Source organism: Urocitellus parryii, chromosome 2 (genome assembly GCF_045843805.1).
Source record: "Urocitellus parryii isolate mUroPar1 chromosome 2, mUroPar1.hap1, whole genome shotgun sequence".
Classification (NCBI taxonomy): domain Eukaryota; kingdom Metazoa; phylum Chordata; class Mammalia; order Rodentia; family Sciuridae; genus Urocitellus; species Urocitellus parryii.
Genome location: NC_135532.1, coordinates 99,358,454 through 99,371,118, shown reverse-complemented (window position 1 = coordinate 99,371,118; position 12,665 = coordinate 99,358,454). Strand labels below are relative to the sequence as shown.

The 12,665-nt window shown below is 44.7% G+C and overlaps 1 protein-coding gene across 1 annotated transcript in view; it reads right to left on the bottom strand.

Moving 5' to 3' along the window:
• Positions 1-12,665, bottom strand: part of Ephb1 (EPH receptor B1) — a 417,904-nt gene that overhangs the window by 271,650 nt on the left and 133,589 nt on the right. Inside the window, exon 2 of the mRNA XM_077793624.1 lies at positions 8,100-8,164. Coding sequence (XP_077649750.1) covers positions 8,100-8,164 — 65 coding nt within the window. The remainder of the gene's footprint in view (positions 1-8,099; positions 8,165-12,665) is intronic.

Genomic DNA, 12,665 nt, shown 5'->3' with positions numbered 1-12,665 from the left:
ATGAGAAGTCAGCCAGGTAACATAAATAATACCCAATGCTGGTACACAGTCAGTGCTTAATTAATAGTGATGAGTGTACTAGTTATTCATAATTATAATATCACTATTAGTAACAGGGTAAACCTCTGATGTTCATGCAAGAAATACAACCCTGCCAGGAACCCTAGAATGTCAATCTTGTATCCCCCCGGGGCCCCTTGTTCAATCAGTTCCCATTCTCCTCCCAGGCAAGTAAGGCCTCTCCAACAAGAATCAATTCTACCACCAGTGCTAGCCAGGGCAAGAGGTATAGCACTGAGCTTTCTAGTTTACAGAAAAGGTAATTCTCCCAGTCACTCTGTAAATAATCTCTTATATGACCATGTTATAAAGGCAGAATGTGGGATCAGAGAAGTTAAGGAACTTAGCACAAAATGGCCATAAAGCCAGAATGTCAAAATCCAAACCCTAGCCTTGTTCCTTTAAAAATATAGTGTGGTTTAGGCCAGATGATTCTCACACTTTTGGCTATCACTGGAAGTAAGGCCAGAGGCATGGTCCCAGGGCTGGCCGGTTTCCACGAGGCTAAGCTCATCCTTCCTGTAGCTAGGTTCAGTGTCCTCCTGTTTCTGCTCATGACCTTGACCCTCTCTTCCTCTGTTTCTCCTGGGTATCTCATCTAGGCCTCTTAACTCTGCCTCACCTTCTCATGCTCTGTCTTCCCCAGCAACATCCCCTCCTTCTCCCGGACCACCAGCCCTGAGAGCTGAGTGTGCAGGTTGGTGGGACTGATCCACCTCTGTTCCAACATGGTGCCAGTCAGGAGCCTGGTTCCCTTCTGCTGCCTTTAGAGCCACCTGCCCTTCAACTTGAGAAGAGCTGCCTTCAGCAGTTGATCCTCAGACTCACATACCAGTTGCAAAAATGTATATAGGGTTGGGACAAGGGACATGTTTGGGGACTGCCTTCCCAGGGAAAAAAAAAGAAATGATACCTTTCTGAAACCAAGTAGGGTTAAACCTGTCAAGGATGAGGGGCAAGTAAAACAACTGTGGTCTGGGAAGAGGACCCTCTTCCATCCTAGCTACATACCACTGCCATCTGGGTGGGACTATGGCTGCCATGAGTGACCCCCCCCCCTTCAGGAAACTCCTTATTCCTCATACTGTGACTTGCCAAGAGTGGGGAGGTGGGCTTGGGTGACCTCTGGAGTTCGTGGACAGAAAATATCCTGCTCAGCTGACATGCATGAGTCCGTGAGTTATTTCCAAGAGTGAGAAAATAAATCTGTCTGAGGTTAAAGTTCTAATAAAATATCACAACTCCCAAAATTCTTTAATCCAGCAAGCCAAGGAAATCCCTCTTTCTCAACCTCTCCCTCCCTCTCTCTCTCTCTCTCTCTCTCTCTCTCTCTCTCTCTCTCTCTCTCTCCTCTCACCTATCATCCAACCCCCTACACACATCCCCAATGGATGTCTGCAATCAACATATTAATGTTCTACTCCATGGCATGCAGTATCATTTTATTTCCCTCCATTTCTAAAGCCTACACATGCCACTCCCCCCACAAAAAGTCTTATCTAAAAGTCCTACAAGGGAACATCTGAGGAGCAGTGTGGGTATGTGGCCTTGCTGCTCTGACAACCCAACTCTCCTCCCCTCAGGACCCAGCCAGCACCCACCAACCTGTGCCACACCACCACACCTCTCCCAAGAGCAGGGTCCGCCTCTCCTGGACCTGTTCCCTCTCCTAGAGGAGGCCTGGCCTTGTGGCTCTCCTCTCCAATCCCCACGCCTTTGTCTATCACCGTCTGTGTCAGGCAGGTGATTTTAAACTTCCATTCCTAAAAGACGCATATTATATAAAAAATGTTTTAAGTGCCTTGGGGTGTTTTGTTCCTCATTGCTTCATAAAAGTGACATTAATAGCCAGGGAAGAGCTCTGCTGAGTGCAATTACGAGGATGTTTCAGGTATGAAAGCTGTTTTGAGCCTGCTAATGTTTCCTAATTACAGGCCTTTTGGTAGAGAGAGAAAAAGATAAAGAGTGGGTGGGAGGCCTAGGGTGGGGAGCTCTGACTTATCTCAGTGGTTTACCTGGAGAGGAAAGGGGAGGAGAGGGGAGGAGGGAGGGATCAGGGAGGCCAGAGGCCCACCAGCAGGGAGGCTGGCCTCTCTATGCTGATCAAGTGGTACTAATTTCTGGGTAACAGCTCTGGACAAGGATACCACTCGTGGCTCTACTGTGAGAAAAAAAAAAAAAAAAAAAACAAAAACACCTCCCAGACTGAAACTGAATTCAAAGAGTTCACAGAAGCTCTACCTGGGAGTTCTCCCAAAGCCACCCTCTGCAGACACTGCAGTAGGTGGCATTGATGTCCTCATTTAAGCCAGCCTTCAGGAGGTTAAAGGTCAGTATTGGTACTTTTTAGCCATGTGAATACTTTATTATAATTTATGCCTTAGCATCACATCGTGTTAAGTTTCTTTTCTTTTCTTGCTCTTTAGCATATCTTCATCCTTCGGGTGCCTGATTTTTGATTCCCTCTGAAGAATGACTCCTTTCTGCCCTTCAGCCCCTGGGCATCCAGGGTACCCTGCACAATTCCAGATGCACACAGACCCAGTGTGGGAGCCAATAAGCACTCTGCATTTCCTGGCTACTGAGGTTGGTTCAGGGCAGGCATGGGATTCAAGCCAAGCCTCTCAGGGCCAATCAGAGCTAAATTTTCAGGGCTTCAGCTGGAGGGCCCACAAGGAGGTGCTTGTTTTTCCCCAGAGCATATGGATGGAAGAGGTTGAAAGGGCTAGAGCCTCTGCAGAGAGGGCAGAGAGGTGAGGTGTGAGGATACTGATCCTGGTTATCTACTAGCCCAAACATGAAGCCATATCAGCCCCTGGACCATCCAGTGCCGTGAACTTCATTCATGAACTTCCATGAACTTCATCCAGTACTAAGTTGTGCTTTTCTGTCACTGGCCATCAAAACAGCCCCGACTGATAGAAACTGTAGGCGAGAATGGCTTCCAGCCCCCATGCAGTGGCCCCAGGCTGAGAAAGTCTGACCAATAGCACCCCACCCCACCCCCACCTCCTGCCCTGGCATGTCCCAAAATTCAAATACATGAAATTCCATTCACAAAATGATTTTGCCCACAGCCAAATTTCTCTTGGATCTGCCTAATGTAGCTCAGTCTTTTCTGTCTTAATTAGTATGACTGAACCATCAAAGGAAGATAAGAAAAACTTCAGCCCTCCAGAGGGCTAGTGATGTGTTAACATTTCTTAACTGTGTACCAAGGAAAACTTTTTGCTGCCACCGTCTCATAGGTGGCAAAGTCATCCACTGGGCAGAGGAGAAAACTGGGGTTGAACAAGTTTCAATGACAGGCCCCAGATCACACAGGCAGGGAGCAGCAGAGTTGGAAGGCAAGCCCGCTGCTCAGATGCCAAGACCTGGGGCCTTAGCTGCTGCTCCATAAGTTCTCACCCATCAACCCAGATAAATTCTAATTGATTTTGCTTGGCCTTGAAACAGATGAGGCATTTTTACAGTGGGTTTCTCTCTGGAGGATGCTTTCCTTATTCCCATGAAGTGGGCAACTGGAGGATCTGACCAGATAGAGGAGGTAGCCAGAGACTGCCGCATGGCCCAGATGGTCCACACGTGTCAGGCAGGTAAGGGCTGTGCAGGAAGGACTGAGAGCACCTGTGCTCTTGTGTGCACACCTCATGTGGGGATTTAGTCTCCAGATGTGGGTATTTGTGTGAATGTTGCTCCCTTCACGGTGGCCTGCTCTGGAAGCCCAGCAGTCACACCAATAATCCTCCCATCTCTAAAAATATTTCCAGAACTCTCAGAACTGCCCAGAAAGGTATAAGGTGAAATCAGCTCATTGAACTTCATGTATACACACACACACACACACAGAGAGATAAAGATATACACAGACCCCTATGTATATACTCATGCATATATACACATGTAAACACACATAGGTACATATACATATGCACAAATATTCACATACATATGCCTATAGATATATACACAGACCCTTATCTATATACATGTAAACACAGGTATATACACATATGCACATATATACACATACACATATGCATATATAACAGACTTTTATCTCTACACACACATATATATACATAAAACATGTACATTATATACATACCTATATATGCACAAATATAAATATACACCTACATACAGATATATATGCAAATATAAACACATACATATGTGTACATACACATATATAAATATACAAACATATATACACATATATACATTCAGACATACTTGCACATACTGTATACAAACGTGCATATACATACATAGGCAGAGAGCACACACGTGAACACCACTCACTCATCTTGAGGGCTCAGCCATCCCTTGGTCTCTCTGTGGTACCCACCACACAGGCCATGCTACAACCTCTGGTCCTGCTCCAGCCTCAGCCATGCCTTCATGTCTGTTCTAGAGCCCCACTGAGACTCCCCTCTGGTGTCCCCAAACATGGTCACAATGGTCCTCCCTTCTGCTTCACTCTCCTTCCTGTGGGTAGATGCTGTGATCCAAAATGTCAATCGCCTCTTGCCAATGTGCTCAGCTCCTTGCCTCATCAGTCCCTCCATGCTTTCTGTGCTACCATAATCGCCACACCCCGCTCCAGGTAGAGGCAGACAGCTAAAGGAGACCCACAGATCAGAGCTGTCACAAATGTGTGGCCTTCAGCCACAACTTGGTCCTCATGCCCAGCGGTATTCTTTCTAAAGATGCCTAGCCTCTCTCCACTCACAGGGCCTGTTAGTTCAGACCTTCTCCAAACCCCTAAAAACATGCACCTCCTCATCTCTTACTCTCCAGACCTCACCCTCAATCTCAGAAACAAAGGTATGAATGTAGGGAAGTTTCTATTCTATGATTTCCTTCACCAAGCCTGGGCACTCAGCGCTGTGTAGCTCAGCAGAGAAGATGCATATACATACAAAGGAGAGAGCACACAACAGCAAAGGACCCCCTTCCCCATAAAAAACAAATATACCCATGGCTTCCTTTCCCCTGTCTTCCCTCCCTTTCACAAACCGCTCTCCCTATCACTTCACCTCCTCCTTGCTCAGACCCTTAATCTCTGCTTTCTAGCTTCCTGTCTTGGTCCCCTCTGAAACTATCTATATAGGTCACCCGTAAGGTCTTTGTGGCCAAATGCAGTGAGAATGCTCAACACCGAGCAGCATTGTCACTCTTGTCCCCTCCTCCTCCTTCCACCCCTTCCCTTGGTTCTGACACAGGATCCCTTCTTGATTTTCTTGCACCGTCCAGGCCAGTCTCCTTTTCAGGCTCCTCTTTCTGTGTGACTCTTCAATTCAGGTTATCCATCCAGACTTCTTACCTCCTCTCCCTCCAGACACTGTCCCAGGGAGATGCAGTCACCCTCTGGGCTCCCATCCCATGGACAGAGGGCCCACTCTCATTCCATCACCCCTAAGCCAAATGCTGAGGCGGGCACCTCCCTGTGGATGCTCCAGATGCATTTCCAGCTCAGCAGATCCGAGATTAAACTCAAGTGTGCTTCTCTGCAGATGCCCTCCTCCTCCCAGAATGGCACCAGCATCCATTCACTTGCCCAAGTCAGAAACTTTCATCAAATACACATTGAACCAGGTGCAAGTTTCCTGTGGTAAACAAATATACCAAGTTCTGCACCATGGAAGCCATGCTGAAGGGAGGTGGTGAGGTAAAACAGAAAACAGCAAATAGAGATGGAAAATTTGCAATGCTCTAGAATGCTACTGTGAAAAACTCCCTGGTACTGAGATGACATAGGATGAGGTCACGACAGGGCTGTGATGCAGGGAAGGTGTCTCTCAGGATGGTCCAAGTGAGCAGAGGTCTGAAGATGACAGAGGAGAAGTCAAGAATTCTTCCCAGGTGCAAGCATTTACGATGTGCTAGGGTGAAGGAGAAGTCCACATGTGCAAAGAGAGTGGATTCTGCTTGGGCCAGGCTGAGATGACATGACCAAGAGCATCTAATGAAAGATTTGGCAGTTGGATGTGGGAGTCTGGGCTAGGAGTCACTGGCATGTTGGGAGAATGGAGGCCACTGACCCAGATGAAAACAGAGGAGAAGAGATGTCGGAATGGAAGAGATCTCTCTCAACCCATGGCAAAGGCTAGCAGACATTCCAACTAGTTGCTGCAAACAAGAAAGGCTCCAAAGCTGCTTAGGGCACCAGGAAAAGAACTCCCTGGTTTTATGTCCCCTCATAAAGAGCACTGGGGACTGGCAGCCAAGTCATGCTGGGACCTGGTGGGAGGGTGGACAACGGGCAGTCCAGATAGCCACCACTTCTAAAGGGGACCACTTGACTTGCAATTCTCTAAGGAGCATCTTCCTTGGGAAAGGAGACAATACACTAAAGACAGGTGTTTTATTCAAAGATCAAGGGGAAAATGGTCACAAATCACATCTCCTTATAAAAACATATAAGCCTTAAAACAATAATATAATTTGTAAAAGAGAGCAAGTTCTTCATATTCTAGCAACCTGTGAGACTTGCCACATGATCTGCTTTACACAAAGTCCCAAGTTGGAGTGGGGAGATTTCCCTAATTGTCTACATTGTTCCTGGTAGGATTTGGACTTGTCCAGAGTGGGCATTTCGGCCACTGTCCCCACCTCTCTGTTTGGGTAACACCAGCTCAACCTGGACCTGACTGCCCTACCCCAAGGCACAAGGTTCATGCTAGGAGCAGTGAGCTTCTGCAAATGCTGCAGGAAGATTGTAAGTGAGACCCAGGGGCCAATGCACAAGTGAGGTCATCTGCAACCCAATTAGAACCATCCCTACAGCAGAACCAGGGATGATAGGACTGGATGTAATGTGCTCTGGCCCGGCTGTGCTGGAGGTCACCTGCATGGTGTAGGGGTTACCAAACACAGGGACCTACAGAGAAGGTCTGGGGCAGCTGAGAAAGCCTAAGGTCACCTGTTCCAGCCCAACTTCAGTCCCTGGATGGGATAAAGATCCCATTCATTCTTCTTTCATGTTTAAGCCCAGAGCTAGCCAATCACCCATGCCAGAGACCTGCACATCACATCATCTCTACCGCTTCTGTCCATCTCTCCTCTCCCTCCTGCCATGTTCCATCCACCAGTGATTCTTCCACCTGTGAGTATCCCCTTTTAGTCGGATTCTTCTGACATGTCCAAGGCAGCTGCAAGAGCCTCTTCCATGTACTACTCTCCCCAATCCTGTCAGCAAGTACGACCCTTTACTTCTCCCTCTTGGAATCTCGCCATTAAAATTCAAGTTCTTTACTCAGCCTGGCAGTCACGGCCCTTCATTCCATGCCACATCCCACCCCACACCCAGCCCGTCTCAGCACTATCCACACCTTGCTGTGTACTGGACTTTTCCCTCATCTATTCTTCCCAGACTCTCCTTGCGCCATCTTTGAAACTCCTATTCACTCTTCAAAACCCACCTCCCATGCACCTTCTCTGCAAAGACCTTTTGTCTGCCTCTGGGTTTCTTACTCCCACCTCTATGCCACACTTGTCTGTTGATCTCTCCAGGGTCACAGAGGAGAGACGCACTCCCGCTTACCCATGAATGTGTTGGTCCCCACAGGAGACCAACCAGACCCCCAAGGCTATCCATCTTTGTAGCTATGGCGTCTGGCCATTCACACTATTCAGTGAATGAAGACTGTCTCTCTAGGACAAGCTCTGGGAGAAAGAGCACCCCAGCCCTTATGAATTCCAGCTATGCCCTAATATCTCTGCCCTCTCTGAACCCCCTATGGGCATTACAGATGTCACTAGCCGTATGCTCTGTTCCCACACAGCCATGGCCTGAGTTATGTGGGTCCAGCTCTCAAAAGGACTGTGATAAGAGATGGTCTACATCACTACACTAGGCAGCAACTTAGGTCGAAGACTCCTGGGGCTGCGTCTCTGTGGATGGGCCATAGAACCAGCCATGCCCACCTGTACTCCATCCCTACGGGTGCCCTTCTGGGAAGGCTCTGCTCCCCCAGACATCCTACAGACCTAGGTCTCACCGCAGTATTGAAGGATGATGGTCTGACACTCACCCCCGAGGCAGGATTGGCCGTCCAGCCCAGCTCCGCGGTAGCAGTCCTGGTATCCATTAATGTCTCTGCAAGTCAAAACAAAACAAGACAGATGAGTCAGGACTGCTGGACGGGGGCCCTCACGTTCACAAAGCCATTTGTCAGAGTAAAGGTCAGTGTTAGAAGGAGACTTGGGCATCTTCAAGCCCAGGTCACCCTGGGAAGTCCAAGGTTCAGAGAAGGGAAGAGATCTGCTAAGATCACCCTAGATCTCAGGATACCCAGTCCAGTGTCTCTCCCCACGGACCCCAAGCTACCAGTGTGGGGGTGGAGTCATTTGCCCACCCACCACTTTATCCCCAAGATTCAGTTACTTCTCAGATCGCTCTACCCAGAAGCTCTTGCAGGCCATGCTGGTCCAGTAGCCAAATTGAACCCACTCCTCAAGTCTTCCTGGGCCTCCTCTTCTGCCCTCTTTGCTCCCCCACACTCTGTCCTGCCTCCCTCTCAGGTGTCTTTGTTGTCCCAAGACTTAGGGTTCCTACAAATTCCTCTGCCCAGGCCTAGATGCAAGCCCTGCATCTTGCCCTCTGCAAGGAACTCAAGAATCTTTGCCGAACACAAATGCACATCTCAAAGGCCAGCAGCCACTACAGCCAGCGATAAAATAGCAAGGGTGACTGTAGCAGCCAGTGTCCTGATTACCAATTACCCTCTGGCCACAGAAAGGAAATGATGGAGGTCCTGACTCTGCTTGGACACTCCTGGGAGCCATCGGGGATAAGCTGCATGTGTTTAAAGCATAAAATTTATTAAGTTCTGACATATGTTCACACCCACATGACCGTCACCACAATCAAGATCATAAACATGGTCATCACTCCTCAAAGCTGCTTTAGCTTTCATAATCTACCTCTCTCTCCTGCTCCTGACCCACCTGGTTCCTGTCCCCAGGCAATGACTGATCTTCTTTCTGTCACTCTAAATTAAATGGTATTTTCTTGAATTTTACATCAATGGAATCATACAGTATATGATACCTTCATACAGCGCGGTTAAGATTTGTCCATGTTTTGGCACAGACTGAGAGTTTATTCCTTCTTATTGCCGAGTAGAATTCCAATTTATGAATATGCCGGTTTGTTTGTTGACACATTCTCCTGTTGTTTATAGGTTGGGGCTGTAAGAGAAGAGTGCAGGAGGGTCCCAATCCCTCCATATCTTCTCCAGCACATGAAAATAGTCATTTTGCTCTAAATTCTAGCTACTTTGATGGGGGTAGTGGTATATCACAGTGGTTTTAAATTCCCATTTCCTATTGATGAATGATTTTGAACATCTTGTCATGTGTTTATTTATCATCGCCCATATATCTTCTTTGGTGAAGTGTCTGTTCCAATATTTTTCCTGTTTAAATGTTGGTTGATTATTTTCTTATTTATCGAATTTTAAGAGTTCTTTTCTCAAAACTTTTATTGAGATACAATATTTGTACTTATTCTGGGGGTACACTATTATCATTTGATAAATGTACATTATCAAATTATCATTTGATAAATGTACACTATTATAATTTGATAAATGTTAATCACCCTGATCAAGTCAGGGTGATTAACATTCCCATTCCTCAAACATCATCATTCCCATGTGCTGGGAACTCTTCAACTCTTCTAGTTATTTTGAAATACATAATTAATTGTTGTAGACTTCAGTTACCCTACTGTGCTATACGACATCAGTTCTACTCCCACTCTTTTAACTATATTTTGGTACCCATTATCTACCCTTTCTATCTCCTGGTCCCTTCTTAGTTTCTAGTGACCTCCCACCAATGCATGAGAACATACAGTATTTGTCTTTCTGTGCCTGGCTCATTGCACTTAACATGATGTCTTCCATTTCCATTCATGTTGCCACAAACAACAGGACAATGTCCTTTTTTGGTGACGAATAATATTTCATTGTGTATACATACCACATTTTTCAAATCCATTCATCTCTTAATGAACATCTCAGCCATTCCAAAACCTGGCTCTTGTGAATGATGCTATAATAAGCACAGGCATGCAGGAATCTCTTTGATATAATGATTTCATTTCCTTTGGATGTATACTCAGAAGTAGGGTAGCTAAATCATGTAATAGTCTTATTTTCAGTATTTAGTTTTCCATATTGGCTATAGTAATTCACAGTCTCACCGACAGTGTATAAGAATCCCCTTTCTCTCCAACCTGGCCAGCATTTGTTACTTTTTATCTTCTTGATGGCAGCAATCTTAACTGGGTTGAGATGGTATCTCATTATGTTTTGACTTGCATTTCTCTGATGATGATAATGTTTTCATATACTGCTTGGCCATTTGTTTCTCTTCTTTTGAGCGCTGTCTATTCAGTCTGTTTGCCATTTTTAATTGGATAGTTTGTTTCTTGCTGCTGAGTTGTTTGATTCCTTAGATATTCTGGATATGAACTCCTTGTCAGATTAAATAGTTTACAAGTATTTACTCACATTCTGTAGGTTGTCTCTTAACTCTGTTGATTATTTCCTTTGCTGAACAGAAGCTTCTTATTTTGTTACAATTCCATCTGTCTATTTCTGCTTTGGTTTCCTGTGTTTTGGAGGCATTACCCACAAAAAATCTTTGCCTATATCACTTTTTAATTTTCTCTTTTAATTATGTTTTTATTACTGCATTATAATTATACATATTAGTGAGATGCATGTGAAATATTAATACATACCCATAATTGTTTTGTCCCACAGTACTTTCTTATTCTGTCTCTTCTTCCGTCTACCCGGTCCTCCTCTTCTACTCTATGGCTCTCCCTTCTATTTACTTATTTTTAATTGGTGCATTATAATTATATATAAAAGTAGGATTCTTTGTAATATATTCATACATGCATAGAGCATAATTAGGTTTATTGCATTCCCAAGTACTCCCCCTCTCTTCTCAGGCCCAGTACTTCCCTTTCCTCCCCTCTGCTATTCCCAGCACCATTTATTGAAGAGACTGTCCTTTTTTTTAAGGTATCTTCTTGATGCCTTTGTCAAACATTGCTGGCTGGCCAGGCACAGTGGTACATGCCTATAATCCTAGCTACTCAGGAGACAGAGGTAGGAGGATCACAAGTTTGAGGCCAGCTTGGAAAACTAAATGAGATGCTGTCTCAAAATACCATAAAAAAAGTATGGCCTGGGATGTAGCTCAGGGGTAGAGAGAGCACTTGCTTAGTATGTTTAAGACCCTGGATTCAATCCCCAGTACCAAGAAAAATAATCATGTAGATTAATTTCTGGACTTTCCATTCTGTTTTGATTAGCATAGTTTTGTAGTAGGTTTTCAGGTCATATATTGTGATGCCTAGAGCTTTTTTTTCCTTTTGCTTAAGGTGCTTTAGATATTCTGGATCTCTTATGGTTCCAAAGAATTTTGTGATTGTTTTTTTCTAATCTGTGAAGAATGCCATTGGTATTTTGATGGGGATTACATTAAATCTATAGATTGCTTTGTATAGAATGGGCATTTTGACAATATTAATTTTTCCAATCCATGAGCATGGGATGTCTTTCCATTTATCATGTCCTCTAGAATTTTCTCAACCAGCACTTAATAATTTGCATTGTAATAGTCTTTCGCTTCCTTGGTTAGCATAATTTCTATGTATTTTATTTGTGTAGATATGGTGAATAGGATTGCTTTATTACTTTTCAAGTAATTTGTTATTTGTGCATAAAAATGTTACTGTTTTGTGTGTTGATGTTGTATCCTACAACTTTATTGAATTCATTTATCAGTTCCAACAGAAGAAGTGGAGTCTTTAAGGCTGACTCTCTCTCCCTCCCTCTCCCTCCCTTCCCCTCCCCCCCTCTCTTTTTCTCAGTACTAGGAATAGAACCTGAAGTATGCTTTACCACTGGATTACACTCCCATATGTCCTCAATATTTTCTTTTTTAATATTTTGAGACTATGTCTTACTAAGTTGCTGAGGCTGACCTTGAGCTCATGATTCTTCCTGCCTCAGTCTCTCAAGTAGCTAGGAACATAGGTGCGTACCAATGTGCCTGGCTGTTAGGGTTTTCTATATATAAAACCATACCATCTGTGACTAGGAATAATTTGACTTTCTCCTTTCCAATTGGATGCTTTTTTTTCCCTTCTCTTGCCTAATTGTTCAAAAATTTCTAGTAGTACGTTGAGTAGGGGAAAGTGCTCACCCATGTTTTCATCCAGATCTTAGAAGAAATTCTTTCATTCCCCACCATACCCATTTAGCATGATGTTTGCTGTGAGTTTTTATACATAGCCTTTATTGAGTTAACCTTTGTTCCTTTCATACCTAATTTTTTTATCATGAAGAGATGCTGAATATTATCAAATGCTTTTTCTATGTCTGTTAAGATCATGGGTTTTTGTCCCTCATTCTGTTAATGTGCTGTATTTCATTTACTGGTTTCTATCTGGTTTCCATCCTTGCATCCCTGGGATAAATCCCATCTGATCCTGGTGTATAATCTTTACAGTGTGCTCTTGGATGGGGTTTGCTAGCATTTTTTGTTGAGAATTTTTACAGTACTTATGTTCA